The 19,368-nt window shown below is 35.2% G+C and overlaps 1 protein-coding gene across 2 annotated transcripts in view; it reads left to right on the forward strand.

Moving 5' to 3' along the window:
* UCHL3 (ubiquitin carboxyl-terminal esterase L3 (ubiquitin thiolesterase)) overlaps positions 1-13,893 on the forward strand; it is a 45,075-nt gene extending 31,182 nt beyond the window's left edge. Inside the window, exons 7-9 of one of the 2 annotated variants that reach the window (XM_008580450.1) lie at positions 7,278-7,353; positions 13,017-13,075; positions 13,666-13,888. In XM_008580450.1, the coding sequence (XP_008578672.1) occupies positions 7,278-7,353; positions 13,017-13,075; positions 13,666-13,749 (219 nt within the window). In that variant the 3' untranslated portion in view covers positions 13,750-13,888. Of the gene's footprint in view, positions 1-7,277; positions 7,354-13,016; positions 13,076-13,665 lie in introns of both variants that reach the window. The other variant, XM_008580449.1, reaches the window with a different exon arrangement.
* The last annotated feature ends 5,475 nt before the right edge of the window (positions 13,894-19,368 follow it).

Below are 19,368 nucleotides of genomic sequence, written 5' to 3' on the forward strand. Positions count from 1 at the left end.
TTGGGGGAAAATGCTGTAAACTATATGACTACATCCACTGACAAAATTGAAATGTGGAATGGGAGATTAGACAAAGGTATTAAATCAGTATAAAATTTTGAGGGAGATAATTGGCATGGTGTTAATGTAAGAGAATTCCCTGAGTCTTAGGAAATACTGAAGTGTTTAGGGTAAAGGACCATGATGTATATAACTTACCATCAAATGATTCAGGGGAAAAAAAAATTATATGTAGAGAGGAGGAGTGTAAGTGCAGATGGTAAAGTAAATTCAGGTAAAATGTCATAGACAAATCTGGATGTTCCCTATACTTTTTTTTTGTTTTTGTAACACTGTAAATTTGAAATTATTAAAAAAAAAAAAAAAGATTTCAAAAAGGTTTTTCAGAAAATGGCAAAAGAAGAGGCCCATCATACTTGAAGTTGGAATTCACATTTCTCTAAATTGTGTTTGTAGTAAGCAACCTTAAGGGACGAGGTAATGTCTTTGCCTTCAGAAGGAAGAGCAGGTTTGCTTACTGCTTGCTGTAAAACAGTGGTTTTCCCACACTCACTGTTCCTCTCCTGTAATGCAGCCCACTGCATCTGGATCTTCTGCATTCTCTCATGTGAACTGATAGAGACATACCGATGATCATGCTCCTTGCTGTGCTATGAGTAATAAAGTTCTTTTTCTCTGACCCAGGAGTCTCATGTCTTTTGCCAGTACCCATGAAAAAGTAACAGGCTAATTTATTAGATTGAAAGGGTAAAATCAAATCCCAGACTAGACTCAAGTCCTAGACTGTCAGAGTCTAGTCTTCTGAACATGTCCTACTTGTTCCTTTTCTGCTCTTTTTCTTACACCTTTCTCACACCTCATACCTTTTCACTTCACCTGTCCCAGCCTTACACATTTTTTCAGTGTACAACTCTGGTTTAGTGATTTCTCTCCCTCCCCAGATTCTTACAGTTCCCCACCCCCCCCATTAATCACCTCTCTCTCCCTCTCTTCCTTTACCTCATTTCTATTTTCTTTTTCCCCTATTCTCTCCTTCTGGCTTTCTTTTTCATTTAAATGTAATCAGATTGAATATGACCGATTTCTGATTAGACTGTAAGAGTGGACATTTTATTGTATACACCTTTGTTCCTTTATAGAGCCATGGATTCATTTATGTATTTCTGATTTATTCTTACTATCAGCAGTTGAAGTGTTCACAAACGTATTTTTTAGACCCCCATCATAAAGATAGCTTTATTTTAGGTTAGTCTGTTGTTTACATAGATTGAAAGTACTGAGTAGGATCATAGAATTTTGGGGGTTGAAAGAGTTTTAGTAATCATTCAAAGCAAAACTCCTCATTTTGCTAAAGAGAATAGCTCATGGTTAGTGAAATCTTATTATCACTAAGTAAGGACTGTTCTTTTGATTTCTTCCAACTGTGGTTATAGTGATTATAATTTTATCATACTTCTAAATTAAATTTTTTACTTTATGTTCTGGTGTTATTAATTGACAGTAAGAATTATAAAATCGTTTGGATTACCAATAATAAGTTATTGTACCCACGTATATTTTGTGGAAAACTTTTGGGGTAAATTTGGCTTTTGTGGTATAATAGTGCTCCAAAAGGTGATTCTCAAAATATCTAACCTTATGAGAATTATTCCTCTACTCAATAGAATCTGGTCTAATAAAGTTAGCATTAAAATTTTTTTCTTGGTCACTTAGGCAATACACCATAGCAATAAAAATCACTGGACTCCAGAATCTGACTTACTGGGTTTCAGTCCAAGCCCTGCCAGTTGCTGGCAGTGTATGACCTTGGTTGTGTTACTTAACCCATTTGTGCACTGATCGCTCATTTGTAAAATGGTAATATTTGTACCTATCTCATGGGTTACTGGGAGATTAAATGAATCGATACACGTAAAGTGCTTAAAAGAGTACCTGGCATAAAATAATTAATACTCATTTTAACTAATATTATTGTTTACTAAAAGATGGCTGATAGGCCATGATATTTTCCATGTAATTTGTCAGCCTAAGTATCTAGAGGATAGTTTATTTAGGTCATCAGCTTCAGAGTGGTTAATTTCACTCGTTTATATTTTAAAGCTTTTTTGTTTCCTCTTTATAGCTCATTCCTCTAAGGAATTCTTTTTACCAGTGCCTATCATACACTTTTCTTCTACCTGTTATTCTTTGTGTGCTTTGTATGTGTTACATGGTTTGTGTGTGTGTTACATTTTTTTAAAACAATTTAATATAACAGTTCCATTTAAGTGGCTTTTAAATATTAGGTTTCATGAGACTGCACTACGCAAGTGAGGTGAGGATATGTAAATATTTGACATGTGCACTCATAGACGTTATGGCACATAGCCTGATACTTGGTTATATGTATCTACTTAATGTGCTTTCAGCCAGTATTCACATATGATCCTTTACTAGATTATGGTTATTAAAAGTACCAGACCATATGAATACAAATATGACCATACGTTGCTTTTGAGAGTAAATGATCACCCAGTAAGTAACGTGGTCTAAGTAAAATATTCTCTTTTTTAATTATGTAGTCCTCCTCGCCATCCTCATCACAGCCTCATTCTAGCCACTGCAGAACGAAGTCCTCATCATTGTGTCACCATGCATCCCTGCCCTGGGTCAAACGTAACCATGTAGGCCCTGCAAAGGCTACCAGTCCATCTCTCCGTCTTCGTCGCTGGCGACCCTTCTTACGCCTGCCATCTTTGGGTCTCCATTCTGTTGTAAGTTTAGTCAATCTTCCATCTCTTCTTCCAGTGACAAGGGCAGTCCATTTTTTTTTCTTTCTTTCTTAAATGCCTTCAGTCTTCAAAGTGCTTTTCTCTTGGGTCATTCAACCATTAACTTTTTCTCCCCCCAAAAGATTGCAAACATACCTCTATGTTTTGCAGTCTAGCTTGACTTTCACCAGTGCCTTGGTGAACATCCATCTTTTCACTCCATATCCTGCCAGCATAAGGGCACCTGCCTTTTGATGAGTGCTGATCAATATTCGTGATAATGTTTAAGTTCTTGTCAGTTGTTAAAGTGAGTATGTGTTCTCTTACCTTTCAGCTTTCTGATTTCATTTAGTTGACTCAGGTCAACAAATGCTGTGTACCTTCTGAGTTCTTTGCCATCTAAAACTTTATTTTTTTCATGTTTCCGAGCATGACTTTAGTCTCTTGCCATGCTCTGGGGTCACTTTACTTACTCTATCCTCAATTTAAACCCTTCATGGTGTAGGGTGTTTCATCTAAGCTATTTTATTCCCTGAGGTGGCTCAGGTACTTGGTTTAATCTTGATCCAATCTTCCCTGCCTATTTGACTTCTAAAGATCTTTTCCAAGTAGGAGGTGAAGATTTTTTCCTTGTGTATTAATGTAGGCTTTCCACAAAATTTATGATTTCTTTTTTGTAGGCAAATAATATCAGCAAAGTTAAAAAGTACATTTGTTCTTGTACTCTTGCTAATTGCCTTAAAGTTGAGGTTGACGATGGAATTCTAATAATTCTTATAACTGAAACTGCAGAATTAAGCAACTACAGCTCTTGTCATTCTGATATTTTAGACTATTAAAGGCAATGACTGGTCTGTCAAAGCCTACCTAGACATCCAGTCTTTGAAAACTTTGGTGTGTGCCATACATTTATGAGAAACTTGACATTTCTATAAATCAGCATGACTTTTGAAGCCAGTGGAAGTCTCATTACACATACATTTAATGTTTAAAAATAATTAAAAGCCATTGTCAAACATTCTTTTCTCCCACTTAATTACCTTTCTCAAGCAATACTCAAACTATGAAGTCTTGGCACTTTTTCTTAAACATTTGCTTCTACCAAATATCAGTATGGTCATCAAATAGCCTTCCATTTGTGCTTAGTATCAACAAACTGGTGTCTCTCTCTCCTTCTCTCTCTCTATTTTGTTATCCTCATAGGGTCACAACATCATTTGTTATTTTTATTCGTCCATTTGATATTTGTTGCTGCCTTATTGTGCCGTACAGTTTTGCACAGTGAGAAATACAGTGTGAGTAGATGATCAGGGTAAAATCCTAAATTTGTAAAATTTGACCTGAGCACAACTGATTTAATTCTAAATATGAATAATTTCCTTTGTACTTAAAAAATATTCTAAATATCAATGAACATGTCATACAATTTGGCATTTTCAGTTTTTTATGTTTTTATGTAATGTCAGTCTTTATATTAATTCCATTGCCTTATAGGTTCATAAATATTTTCATAGCATAGTGGTTAAAAATCATGGATTCTGGAACCACACTGCCTGGGTTCGAATCCAGATTTCATGACTTACTAACTGTGTGACCTAGGACATATTACTTAATGCCTCTGTGCCTCAGTTTTCTTGAGAGTAAGATGAATATAATCATATTGTCTGTCTTATTTGATTTATATGAAGATTAACTAGTCAATACATATAAAGCACTTAGAACAGTGCCCGGTATATATTAAATGCTATATAATTATACATTAAACTATATTTTTTATTATGCAAAATTTATATTTAATATTTAATTTATAATTTGTTATATCACTTTTTAAATTCTTTGACATAACTAAGAAGTGTTATATTTTAAATTACATATATAAGAAAACAGTATAAAAAATGTAGGCAAAAATAATACAATCTATGGCCTCTGTTTTTTGCCTTTGTGTACCTATTTTTTGACCATTTTTCAAACAGAAAACTTGCTGGAATTTGCTTTTTATTTTTGTTTTTATTGGAATAATTCTCAAACAATTGGAATAATTGTAGATATTAGACTCACAGACTAATTGAAGTTAACCAAAGGAAAAGGCTCATAACTGGTACTGAGGTTTTGTGGAAGGCTTAGAAGTTTTAAGCTTTACTTATCTTTTATAATAGCTCTAAGGCTTTTCATACCCTCTTTAGAGTTTTGTGGTTTTAGTATGCACTTTTGCATAAAAGGTATGATGCAAAATTTTGGATCACTAGAATTGGTAATAGCTTACATTTGTGATAATGTATTATTTTTAATATAATATACATGAGGTTTATATAGCACTTAACAGTTTACAAAGCACTTTCATGCATCCCCTTTAAACCTCAAAACTGACAGGAGCCCAAGGCTCACAGAGATTGGATGCATATTCAGTTCTCTGACTACAATTGTACTACTTTTACCTCTAGCACAGTTGTGTATACTGGCAAAATATGAAAAGTAGAAGCTATAAGATGTATAATTCTTAAGAAGAGATGATGTTAAAGTAATTAATAACTTATGAAAACATGACTCAAAAGATTTAAAATACTTGATATCTCATTGGAAAATTATATTAAAATAAGTAAAACAAGACCCTTTTTTGGTTGAAAAAGGAATTCTTTCTAGCATTTTTGTTATAGAATTGAATTTACAGTTTGTAGAATTGCCTAGGTTTAGTCTTGAAAAATTGGACTCTTCTAGTCATTGATAAAATGAGAGTATTGGATTAAGTGATCACTATTATTTTTTGATTCCCCGACCAGGAAAGGAAGGGAACTCATTATCACTGTCCTTAAGGATTTGAAAAAATACCATGTTCAAGAGGAATTAGCATACATATTTTAGCATCAGTATAAGGAATAATGGTAATGAAATTGTCTAACAGTGGAACAGACTGCCTCGAAATCTAGTGGAAGTCCTCTGCCATTGGAGGGGCTACCACAAGATGGAGCTGTGGTAGAAAGGAATCAAGAATTGGAGCAACAATAAAACTAGATGACCTCGATTCCTGCCAACTGTGAATTTCTCTAGTTCTAGTTTAAAGTTAGGAAGAGCTAGTTTGCCACATTAGTTATTGTTGGATTTCTTCCATTCATAATTTGAGGGAAGTAATCTCTGAAGAATGTGAGATTAGATGAGTCACGGTAAATGTTTTAGAAGCATTCTGAAAATCCAAAATAGTAATGTTTATTTTGTATCTTTCAATTTCTGCATGAGGAAACTTTACATTACATCTGCTTGAAGATATATAATTACTTGAGGGTAAAAAAAGTACAATTTTTTTTTTTCCCTTTTTGTCTTTTTTCGTGTCCGGCAACGGATCACAACCCTCAGTGTCGCGCCCGTACCAGACCGGGACCGGCAACGGGATCGCAACCCTCAGTGTTGCTCCCACACCTCGCTCAGCCAGTGAGCGGGAACCGGTCTGTATGTGGGATCCAAACCCTCGGCGGGAGTGCCACCACGCTTCCCAAGTGGCGCACTGTAGCAGTGCGCCACCGGGCCGGCACAAAAAGTACAATTTTTTGAGTTAAGATACTATCTATGTTACTTAAAGGATGTTAAGTAACATGATATATAATTTGATTTATGCCTCTTAAAAACTTTTACCTCTAAAATTTGTGTTCTACTTGCATTTAATGGTGATTGTATTTCATTTCAAACCATTTAGATTTCATATATAGCTAACACATATTAGTGTTGCTGAGTAGTTACTACAGATCATGGAAAATGACAGTTAATCAGTGTATTGACTTTGCAAAAGTTATTTGAAAGTTTGAGAAGTGTAGATATTGCTCATACAAACTGAATTTGGTAAGCTAAGAAAACATAGGTATAGTTTTAATTTTAAACTGTCATTAAGAGTCAATGAAAGCAAGAGAAAAATCATTGACTACAGTTAATTATACTTTAATATGTTCTTCTCTTTCCCCCCCTTTTAATCTTCTGGGCTACTTTCCTGCATCTATTCATTTTTAAACTTTTTGAATCTAGAATGATTAAAGATACTTATTTTAGACTGTTTCCGTTGCATTTTCCAAAACATGAGATTATCAAGTTCAAGTCATTAAGGGAACAACTCTTTCTTGAAGTCTTGAAATTTAACTTGAAAAGAATTTCTTTAACTCTGTTTATGCATTATTAAAAATTTTTTAGTATTTTTATTTCAAATTTTGAAAATTACACAAATCAGTTCAAGCATTTATTTCATTCAACAAGTATGCATTGTGCACGCATTAGGTACCAGGCATTGTGCTAGGTGCTGAGGCTTCCAAGGTGACTAAGACTTTTGGTCTTTAGATCAGCTGAGACTAAGAAAGAGTTTTCCTTGTTGATGGACAAGCACATTTTCACAAACACGGGCATGGTCACTGTCCACAATATCAAAGATTAAACTTTGAATTATATTGCATAAATGTTCTCATGCTATTTGATGTTATTTGTATGTGTTTATATGTACTTGATTGATTTGACTACTAATTATATAATAAATATTGTTCCCTCCTATTCCAGGTACCAAATATAGATGAAAAAGTAGATCTTCATTTTATTGCATTAGTTCATGTAGATGGGCATCTCTATGAATTAGGTAAGAACTATTTTAATTTATGCTGGGGAGAGAAATGGTAAATGGGAAAGTCTCTGTTTGTGACAAATAGGACTGTTGTTATCCATTGTGTTTGCTTAAATTAATTGATTGCCCTATAAAATTGAGTTAATACAATGGAAATTTTCCTTTTAAGATTTTTTACTACGAGAAATAAATTTTTCTCATGTCTAAGCAACTTATAATTTAAGAATGTTTTCATACCACCTTTGCATTTTAGCAAAATAAGAAAATAAAAACTATTACAGAAAACTTCTGTAAATCACTTTGGCAGTCTTTACGGAATTACTGAGTTAGTTATTATCAACATCTGGATGAACTGGCTTTAGTTTTAAAACATGGTGCAGTATTCATAATAACTAGGTTTTGTATTCAGTAATGAGTATCACTAGTTTTCAGGCTTTTGTACTGTCCCTATGTATTCCTGATTTTTTTAAAAGGCTTTACAGGAGCCTGTATTTTTCTGGCAATGATTTCCTTGGTTTTATGTCAAAATACCCATGATTAATTACTTGGTATTTTGGCTGATATCTGCTCTTTTTCTTTTAAGTTTAATTTTAGGTGGACTATTTCAGGTCATGTTGGAGGAAATCCACATAATTTTAACTGATTTATTCAGACAGAAGAAACTTCTTAATTTTTTTGTAATTGGTATACAGTACTTATTATGAGTCCTTCATATCTTTCTCCACAAGGATTTTATTGTGTTAAAAGGGCCAAATAAACAAACAGTAAAAGAGAAGTCCTTTTCAGTAATTCTACATAGCATGATTTTTGGTTCTCTGAGTTCTCACTTGCTATCTTTATATTAACTTGCCACTTTCATTTTTCTTAGCTTATTAAAGGACTCAGATTGTGACTGTGATTTGTAAAATTTAGGTGAATTTTTTTTGTTTGGAATACAGCAACAGAATCATTTACTTTATTAAAAAGAAACCTGTATTAAAGGGGACAAGGAAAAGAACAGGGTACTTATAGAAATGTACAACCCTGAGAGTTGTCTACAGTGGTAGAGTGATTTGTGTAGGAATCAAACTAAAATGAAAAGAAGTCATCATTATGGGAGTATATAACAGATCTATGGAACAGTTTGGAAGATGTGCTTTGCTAATTCAGTCTACAAAATCTGCATAGTGATAAGGTATAACAGTGATTGGGGACTTCAGATGTCTGACTGATTGCTGGAAGCAGAGTTTCTACTCTGAGTTTTGAATAATAAAGAATAACTAGTAGAAGAAGTAAAGAGAGTGCTGAGACTGACCAGACACATTGTGTTGACTTCCATAAAGTAGATTTAGGAAAGGCCAAAGAAAAGATAAATGTGATCTGTAGCCAGACACTATAGAAGTGATGATGACTTTCAGAATGAGAGACTTAAAGAGCAAACAATAACATCTAAAAGATATTTAGACTAAAAAAAAAAAATCTCTGATAATCTTATCAGGAAGGAAAGAGTTATCTAAAAACCTCAGTTTGACTGTTTAGATAGCTCTCTGAGCTCAGAGGCTAAAAGGGCAGTTAAAAGGAAGGACAGGGCTGGCCAGTTTGCTCAGTTGGTTAGAGTGTGGTGCTGATAACACCAAGGTCTAGGGTTTGATACCTGTACCAAAAAAAATGGAAAGACAAGTATCACGGATACACTACATATGAAGAATGATGTTCTTTTGGAGCATGCCATCATCAACACAAAAGGATTTTAAAGTTGATTTGAAATAAGAACTTCCGGAAAGAAAGAACTACTGAGGTCTTCTTTGGTTTAGGTGTTCTTTATCAAAGAAGAATGATCAATATGGTTGATAGAGAATTAGAGGAGCATTGGGATTAGACTCTTTACAGTAGTTTAAAGAATTTCAGAGTTGTAAAGAATAGCCATAATCTTTGAGATGTCATAGAGAACAGTTACTAGACAAATGAAGATGGTCAGTTGCTGATTCATTGCAAGAGAAACTGGCAGTAACCCTGATGTGGACCTAATAAAAAAGGAAAATTGAGCAAGAAGAGTATTGAGTTAGTGAATACAAAACAGTGATTAAGGGCCGAGCCCGTGGTGCACTCGGGAGAGTGCAGCGCTGGGAGCGCAGGAGCGCTCCTGCCGCGGGTTCGGATCCTATAAAGGGATGACTGGTGTGCTCACAGCGCTCACTGGCTGAGTGCGGTGCGGCCAGTCTCAAAAAGGACAAAAAAAAAAAAAAAACAACCAGTGATTAAGAGAACAGTATACAGTTTTGTTTTTTTTTTTGTCCTTTTTTGTGACCGGCTGCACCGCGCTCAGCCATTGAGCGCATCGCACTGGCCATCCCTATATAGGATCCAAACCCGCGGCAGGAGCGCTGCTGCGCTCCCAGCGCCGCACTCTCCCAAGTGCGCCATGGGCTCGGCCCATAGTATACAGTTTTTAATAACAAAAAAACATTTCAAAGTAACCTTTTAAAAAAAATAAGGCTATATGATTATATACATGGTGCAAGATAATTTCTATAGGGTCATTCTTTAACAGGGGATGGTGGTAGTCTTTACTATATTTATTCCCTTCTAAATTGTAAAGTTAACTGCTGAAAAGGACTGAGTTATTTCTTTTTGTTATCACCCCTTTCTTTTCCTTGTGGCATCATATAGTTCCTGGCATATTAGAGGGGAAGAAGTACTTATTTTAAAACAGATATAACGACTCCTTATGGATAAATTAGAGTATTTGGGGTTTAGAGGTGGAATTCAGAATTGAGTGAACAATCAGGTTAAAAAACTGTTAATGAACTATTGTCTACCTGAAGTAACAGGAGTACTTTGAAACATCTAAAAAATTTTCATTTTGAAATAATTTTAAGTTTTCATAGAAGTTATAGAAATAGCATACTGAGTTTTCATAGACCCCTTCCCCCAGATTACCCAGATACAGGTAATATTTCTGAACCATTTGAAAATAAGCTGCAGACATGATGCCCTATTATCCTTTAATATTTCTGTGTGTACTTCCTCAAAACAAGTGGATGCTCTCCTATGTAACTGCAGTATGACTATCAATATCAGGAAATTAGCACTGATCCAATATTACCATCTAATCCACAGATCCCATTCAGATTTTGCTGATTATCACAATAATGTCCTTTTTAGGTTCAGGAGCCAGTCCAGGGTCGTGTGTTAAATTTAGTTGTCATGTTTCTTTGTCTCCTTTTTTTTTTGTCTTTTTTTCGTGTCCGGCAACGGATCGCAACCCTCAGTGTCGCGCCCGTACCGGACCGGGACCGGCAACGGGATCATAACCCTCGGTGCTGCGCCCACACCTCGCTCAGCCAGTGAGCGGGAACCGGTCTGTATGTGGGATCCGAACCCTCGGTGGGAGCGCCACCGCGCTCTCAAGCAGCGCACTGTAGCATGCGCCACCGGGCCGGCCCCTCTTTGTCTCCTTTAATCCAGAACACTTCCTCAATCTTTTCTTGTTTTTCATGTCTTTGATATTTATTTTTAGGAGTACAGGGCAGTTACTTTGAGATTAACCTTCAATTTCAGTTGTGTGATATTTCCTCATGATTTATGCCTTTTTGGCAGGAATACCACAGAAGTGATGCTGTATTCTTCTCAGTGCGTATATCAGGAGACATAGGATGTTAATTTGTCTCATTACTAGTGATGTTAACTTTTGTTACTTGGTTTAGATGGTATCTGTATGATTTCTCCACTATAAAGTTAATAAGTAATGTAATACTTATTACTAAGTAATGAATAGATATTTTTCAGGAGATACTTTGAGACAATGTAAATATGCAGTTTCTCATCAAGCTTTTAATCACCAGATTTAGCATATATTGATAATTCTTGACTGAATCGATTATTGCTATGATGATTGCCAAATGTCTTTTAAAAAAATACCTCCAACATTAGAAGCTTTCCTTTTCCTCCCATTCATGTAATCATTTATGTCAGAATGAATTCATGGGTTTATATTTTACTTAAAAGGTTACAATCCATTATGTCACATATTTTGATTCTCAGATTATCCCAGACTTGGCTTTTGAAGGGAACCTCTTCATGCTGGCCCTTGTGTCCTTTTTATGTCCTTGTCATTCTTTGAATGCTTTCTTTCAGGTGAAACAAGATGTCAGGCTTATCTTTAATTTTTTGTTTCCCAGCTCTATGTTCATGCACTTCTCCAAGGAGAAGTGTTTCTTTTGTTGTTCCTTTTAGTGGAAAATAGTATTTAGAGCCAAGATCTGGGTGCTGGATGAGCTCATTGTTACTAAGATATCATTGCTTCTAGGCCCTCTCAGAGGACAGAGCTAGGAAATATTTTTATGTATTATACACACTCATGTGTGTGAATATCGGTATACATGTGCACACAATTACATCTATTTCTCTGTCTCCATATATTAAAAAACATTCATTTACATCTACTTCTAATTCTTATCTAATATCATTGATTTATTGTAATGTTCTTTCCAGTTGCATATTGGGAAAAAAAGCTTTTATTGGTAATTTCATATTGATTCAGAAATTTTTATTGTGCTTACAAACCATGGGATTATAGAAGGGGGTGTGTTTTACGGATTGAATTTGAAGAAGTGCCCCTTATAAAACGTCTGAAATTACAAATTTGAATGTAGAGTATCAATTAGCTTTGGGTTAGCATGGGTTTATATAATTCTGGACTTTTTTGTTTTCATAATATTGAAAAAATACTAGTTTATTTAAGGTGACTGTGAATTTGTTTAATTAGTTTGGTGATCAGTAAAATAATCCTAGGTTATTTGAATTATTGCTCTATATGACTGCATTGGTGGTACACAGTTAATAGTAGTAATATATAAGCTATGAATGACACTGTGGCTCCCTTTCATTGGCATAAATATGTCAGTCTTACTTAATATCTAATTTGGCTTATAAAGTAAAAAAAATTTTTTTTAATTTCTAAGGGTAAAAACTGGGGTCATAACTTAAAAAAAAATTGACCATTATTAATTTTGCATATTCTTTTCAGGAAATTAAAGCTAATATTTATTTATAATAAATTCTGTTTTTGAAGATAATTTAGGCTTTCAAGCATGGAAGCAAAGTTCTAATAACCTTTAATGTTAAAAAATAGTCATAGGGGGCCGGCCTGGTGGCGCACTAGATAAGTGCGCCACTTGGGAAGCGCGGCGGCGCTCCCGCCCGAGGGTTCGGATCCCACATACAGACCGGTTCCCGCTCACTGGCTGAGCGAGGCGCGGGAGCAGCACCGAGGGTTGCGATCCCATTGCCGGTCCCCGGTCTGGTACGGGGGCAACACTGAGGGTTGCGATCCGTTGCCGGACACGGAAAAAGACAAAAGACAAAAAAAAAAAAAAAAGTCATAGGTTGCACATTTAAAATATTTGTTTTAGGGACCGAGCCCATGGCGCGCTCGGGAGAGTGTGGCACTGGGAGCACAGTAGTGCTCCCGCCACGGGTTCGGATCCTATATAGGGATGGCCGGTGTGCTCATAGGCTGAGTGCGCTGTGGCCGGTCTCAAAAAAGGACCAAAAAAAAAAAAATTTGTTTTAGGATATATTATTTAAAATATCTTTTAACTTTTCTTGCCTCACTATGGGAAAAGGAACATGGAAGTTGAAAGTACATTATCTTGTAAAAGCAGCTAAACATTTAACTCAACTGTTTGTTTTCACAGATGGGCGCAAACCATTTCCAATTAACCATGGAGAAACTAGTGATGAAACTTTATTAGAGGTAACAATAAAACCTGTTGGCTCATTTTAAGTGTTATTTATATTCTCATCTTTAAAACATCTTTAAAGATCACTTGTATAACATTTTCTCTATATTTGGATGCTTTTTTGCCTTTGCTCTCTTTAGAAAATCCAAAAGGAAAAATTTGAATTAGTGTTAAAAATCTATAACAAATTAAGAGGTTTCCAGAGCTCTTTGTGCGAACAAGTGTCAAATTTGAAAAAGTATTGACAGACTTGCTCAGTATATCCCATATTTCATTGAATCCAATATACCATCAATTGTATCCTGTTCCTGATTTTAGAGATTTTAAAATAGGGACAAATGATGTGGCCTAGAATCAATGAAATATGTAATTTTCAGGATAAAAGTTTCTTAAAAGCATTTTAAAAAAGAGTACTTACTATATCTTATGCTTTTGTACCAAGCAAAAACTGTTTACTCTTCTGGTCTTTTTTATTTTTCATTTGGGAAAGAAGTTTGCAATTTAAAATTAGTATGAATTAGAAAAATATGAAATGTTTATTGATCATTTGTAAGTAAAACATATGTTTCTAAACCAGAAAATTGTACTTTTTTTCCTCCCATAGGATGCCATAGAAGTTTGCAAGAAGTTTATGGAACGTGATCCTGATGAATTAAGATTTAACGCGATTGCTCTTTCTGCAGCATAGCTTGTCAATAATGGAAACACCAAATACTGTATTATTTGCATCAAAATTTAAATTTCTGCTGCCATACACAAACTCAAAACTTTTGCTATTTTCATTAACTTGGCTGATTAAACTTTATGTGAATTAAACTTTGACTTAACCCGTGTTTTATATTATTTTTGCCCCAAGTTAAAGTCGCAATTCTTTTCCTTCTTTTCTTTTTTGTGAAGGATTTATCTTGTTTGAAGACTAGTGATAGCTTTCCTATTCTTTTTAGATTTCATGGGATATCTTGTATTGGGACACCCGGTACAATTTCCATCTGCATAGTGTGAAATATATTATGCCATATTTTAACATTTATTTACAAAACATTTGTCAAGCATCTACTTGGAATGAGATGGACATTCTTCTGGGTTCAGAAGTTACAGCAATGAACACTGTTGACAAGCTTCATAGTCATGGACCTTATGTTCTTGTGAGAAGAGATAAATAAACACTTAAAGAAGATACATATTGTGAAAGTTGATGAAATCACTTTCTGTTTGACTCAGAGAAAATAGAGCTGGGAAAGGCACAAAGGAGGGGGGCTCATGTTTGCTTGTCTGAAATAAGAACTGTTTCCAAGGGCTTTCTAAAACCCATCAGAAATCCCTCATGTCTTTCACTTTCATCTCACATCTCCTGCTTTGTGTATATGCACGTTTCTGCAACAAAGGTTGTCATTAGATATTCTTTAGAACTACAGTAATTCAGATAAGATGCTCTGACAAGAAACTGCCCAGTAACATCATCTCAACCAATGAAATGATGACAAATCTAACTTTGAGCTTTCAAAACCAATGAACTCTGCTTCCAAGTAGCTTACATGAACCTCTGCCTTTTTGCCAATAAAAGCTTTCTCTTACCTTTTCCTCACAATGCGTTCATGGCTTGCCATGGTATGCATTCCAGATTATAATCCTATTTTATATTCCCTAGTAAACTCAACATATTTGGATATATTTTTCCCTAGTGTGTTTTTCCTAGGTTAACAATACCAATGATAGATGTTATTTAGAGAATTAATGTGGGATTTGTGTTAGAAGAGTGACTGAGTAGAGACTTCAGATTTTGTTCTCAGGGAAGGCTTCCGTGAAGAGGTGACTTTGAAGTTGAAATCTGAATGGCAGAATGTAGTCAGTTATATAAAGGTGGTAGAGAAGAGTAAGGGGAATAATTAATGCAGAGTCCCTAAGGTAGGAAAAATCTGTCTGCGTTATAGCACCAGGAAGAAGGTTTATATGACGAATGCATAGAGTTATGGGGAAAGTAGCAGGAGACAAGGTTGGAGAAGGAGGGGCTTAGTGATATAGGAAAAAGCATTTGGATTTGTTGCCAGTGTGGTGGTAAGCTATCAGAGGGCTTTAAACAGGACAGTGACCTGATTTGATTTATAATTTAAAAAGATCACTGATGACTCTGTGGATAATATATTGGGAAGGAAGAGGGGGCAAGAACAGAGGTGTGGAGACTTGTGAGGAGCCCACTATAGTAGTATAGTGAGAGATTGAGATAGCTGGGTCTTAAAAGTGGCAGCCTTTTAGACAGAGGTTTGTGAGTGAAATTGTGGTGTGCTTTGGAGAAGGAAAGGTGTCAGTTGAGTCTTTAAGACTATGTGGAAAGGTGGAAGAGCACTTACAGAGTTGGGTTAAAACAGGGTTGGAGTGATGATAATGTGTATCTTTTTCTGGGGGGTAGTAGTTAACTTGGGTGTATACACTTATCAAAAGTTATTGAATTGTACTTTTGAAATCTGTGCTTCACTGTATATATATTTTTACCACAAAAAAAAAAAAAACCCAAAACAAAACAAAAACCAGGGCTGGATTGAAACAAGTATAGTAATTAGAAGAAAGACCAGATTGGTCCAGACTGAAGTTCTGGAGGGATATTTGAGTGTAGATGTTTATACATTATTCTCTGAATTAACATGATTCTTGAGGCAAGTAACACAGGAGAAGTGGTTTTTAGGAAGAGTGATGTGATAGTGGCTTGCAGAATGTATTAGGTCTTTGTTATCCAATGTGAGTTCCATCAGTGTTACCTAGGAGCTTGTTAGAAATGAAAAAATTTGGACCCCAGCCCCAGAACCTGCATTTTGAACAATATCCCTGGATAATTCATATGCATATTAAGTTTGGGAAGCATTAGATTAGAAAAAGACTATCATGAGGAAGGTCACTTTAGAAGATATATAGGGGCCGGCCTGGTGGCGCACTGCTACAGTGCGCTGCTTGGGAGCGTGGTGGCGCTCCCGCCGAGGGTTTGGATCCCACATACAGACCAGCCGCTCACTGGCTGAGCGAGGTGCGGGCGCAACACCGAGGGTTGCGATCCCGTTGCCGGTCCCGGTCCGGTACGGGCGCGACACTGAGGGTTGTGATCTGTTGCCGGTCACAAAAAAAGACAAAAAGGAAAAAAAAAAAAGATATATAAATTTACCACCACTCTGGTGAAGAGGGCCTGGATGAAGGGATGGCAAAAAGGATGAAGAAAAGATCTGAAAAAATTCAGTAGGCTGTCTATATGTAGATGATGCTTTTGTCATACCAGTAATAACCATGTGTTCTATTCTTGTTACACTGTTTACATTTTATACTCATGTCTATTTTGTATATTAAATATTCCTAAGCAGTTTCTGCCTGTTACTCTGCTGGATTTCTCCTACTTAGATAATTTCCTAGTAGATCCTAAATCAATGGCATGTTACCTAGAATTTACATAGTATCTCAAAATTTGCTAGAAGGAACACTAATTTTGCAGACTACTAATGGGCAAGAAGGGTCATGAAGTCAAGTATCTTGAAAATATTGGGTTAAAGTTAAACAATTTTTTAAAAAGTTATAGATATATTGGGTAGGGGCAATTGCAGAATGCCTGTTTTTTTCAAGAAAAACTTATTCTACGTATTATGAATACATTTCCTAAACATTTTATGGAGCAACACTTAGGACTAGCATTCTTTGTCACACACTTTAGGGTCATAATCCCTTGGGGAACATACAGCTAGAAAAATTTCTCTTGCTTCTCCCTTCCTAGATTTATGTCTAGAATTTTAGTTTTTTAACTCTGTGCTTGTATTTCCTACAAAACCTTGTTTAGTTACTTTCTTAAAACTTGCACTTGTAGAAGAGATTAATAGTTTATTTTGTATGGAAACTTGTAGAGATACTGAGGCTGATCAAGTTGTGGGTCATTTTTGTATACTGCTTAACAGATTTGGTGGAAATGGAACTAAAATGAGAACTAAAGCTAAATTTTGCTTAGTGGACTTCTGGAAATTGACTAAACATCATCTTTCACTGGATGTATTGGTTTGCTTTAAATTATTGAAACATAAAGGAGCTTTTATGAACTCCATAATATTTCACCCTTTTAATATTTTCTTTGTTCATTTGTGAGTAAAACAAAAGTTATCTGTATTCTGTGGTAAATCAAACTTTAAGATGTCTGTAAAGAAAACCATCTTTAATTTCTTATAAAAAATATTTAAACAAATCTGATTTAAATTTATTTTCATTTCATTTTAGATTTGTGTGCAGTACCTACTGAGTAAACTTTATTATTTGGCTGTGTATAACATACAATGTGCTTATTTAATGAAAATAACATAGCTTAAAAGGTATTTTTAGCCATTAATGTTTATCTAATACGATAGCTTTCAAAAGAATCATCTATAGGCTTAAGATCCCTCTATTGGTGTTTGTAAGAATTGCAGAGACATATTTACATCACTTTTTAAAAACTTCTATTTATAGAAATTTATTCCTTTTAGGTAAATCGTGTGTGTGTATATATGTACACTCATATATACATATGTTTGTGTGTATATATGTATGTGTGCATACATTCACACATACTTATACCTTGAAAAGGCAAATAACTTTGGTTTAAATTCTCATTTAAATTCTAGACTGAAGTTAAGTAAAACCACTTTGAAGAGTGTAATCATTGTACAAGTTGTTTAGAGATAATTTAGAGGGATTTATATACACATACATAATAGATAATGCTTTTGTCTTGTAAGATTATCTGGTAAGATCATAAAAAAAATTCCTTGTGCTCTCAATTAAATTACTACTAAAAACCAAGTGTGGAATATACCGTTTTCAGATAGCAGATAATGTTTTGTCTTTGCTTCTTTTGATTTCAAGATTTGACCTTAAAGAGCATATACCATTGTGATGTAGAAGATGCAGCATCATGAAGGGTATTATTTTCTTGGTGACAGTAGTGCCAGTGGATGAGACCAGTCCACCGTGACTTAGTTTCATGCACACTCTCACTTGTTTTGCTTTTGAATAAAAATTATTCTAAATCTTTCTCTTGACTTCTTTGTTTAGTATAGTGGTTCTGAACCTGTCTGTTGATTCTCCCTACTTGATAGGTGAAGGTTCTCATTATGACTTTCCATAGTCCACAGCTAAATATTCTATGGGAGGCTATAAAAACAATAAAGGCTGTATTAGGAGACTTCAAAAAGTTTGTGGAAAAATGGAATTAAGAGATAAAAATTAAAAATATAAACTTTATTTCTCAACATAAGCACCATCAAGTTCAAGACACTTTTGTAAGTAATTGTACCAGTCATTTAGTCCTCTTTAAAGAACTAAGGGTTGTGGAATTTCAACCATGCCAATGCAGTCTTTTTTACATTATTAACTAAAAGAAAATGGGTGCCCTTTAAAGATTTTTTAAGATTAGGAAATAAAAAGTCAGAAGGAGCCAAATCCGGGCTGTAAGGGGGATGCTTAATGATCTCCCATTGAAACTCTCACAAAATTGCCCTTTTTCGATGAGAGGAACGAGCAGGAGCATTGTTACGGTGGACGACTCTCTGCTGAAGTTTCCCTGGGCACTTTTCTGCTACAACATTGGCTAACTTTCTCCACTCTCATAATAAACAGAGGTTATCATTCTTTGGCCTTCCAGAAAGTCAACAAGAAATGCCTGGGGATCCCAAAAAGCTCTTGTCATGACCTTTGCTCTTGACTGGTCCACTTTTGCTTTGACTGGACCACCTCCACCTCTCTGTAGCCATTGCTTTGATTGTGCTTTGTCTTCAGGATCATATTGGTAAAGCTATGTTGTATCTCCTGTTACAATTCTTCAAAGAAAAGATCTTGATCCCATTTGTTTAAAATTTCCATTGATAGCTCAGCTCTTGTCTATGGCACATCTGTGTGCAAGTTTTGGCACCCATTGAGCAGAAAGTTTGCTCAACTGTAATTTTTCAGTCAGAATTGTGTAAGCTGAACGAATGGAGATGTCTATGGTGTTGGCTATTGTTTCTGCTGTTAATCGTTGGTGCTCTTTAATTAGGAGACAAACAAGATTAACTTTTTCCTCACAAATTGATGTGGATGGTCTGCTCCTGCAGGCTTCATTTCCAACATCCTCTCATCCCTTCTTAAAACGAGTTAATCATTTGTAAACTGCTGATTTCTTTGGGTTATTGTCCTCAGAAACTTTTCATAAAGCATTAGTGATTTCACCATTCCATCCAAGCTTCACTGTAAATTTGATGATTGCTCTTTCTTCAATGTTATGAAAATTCATGTTGCTCTGATAGGGGTTCTTTTCAAACAGGTCTTATCC

The sequence above is a fragment of the Galeopterus variegatus genome, unplaced genomic scaffold (assembly GCF_000696425.1).
Source record: "Galeopterus variegatus unplaced genomic scaffold, G_variegatus-3.0.2 Scaffold2101, whole genome shotgun sequence".
NCBI classification, from domain to species: domain Eukaryota; kingdom Metazoa; phylum Chordata; class Mammalia; order Dermoptera; family Cynocephalidae; genus Galeopterus; species Galeopterus variegatus.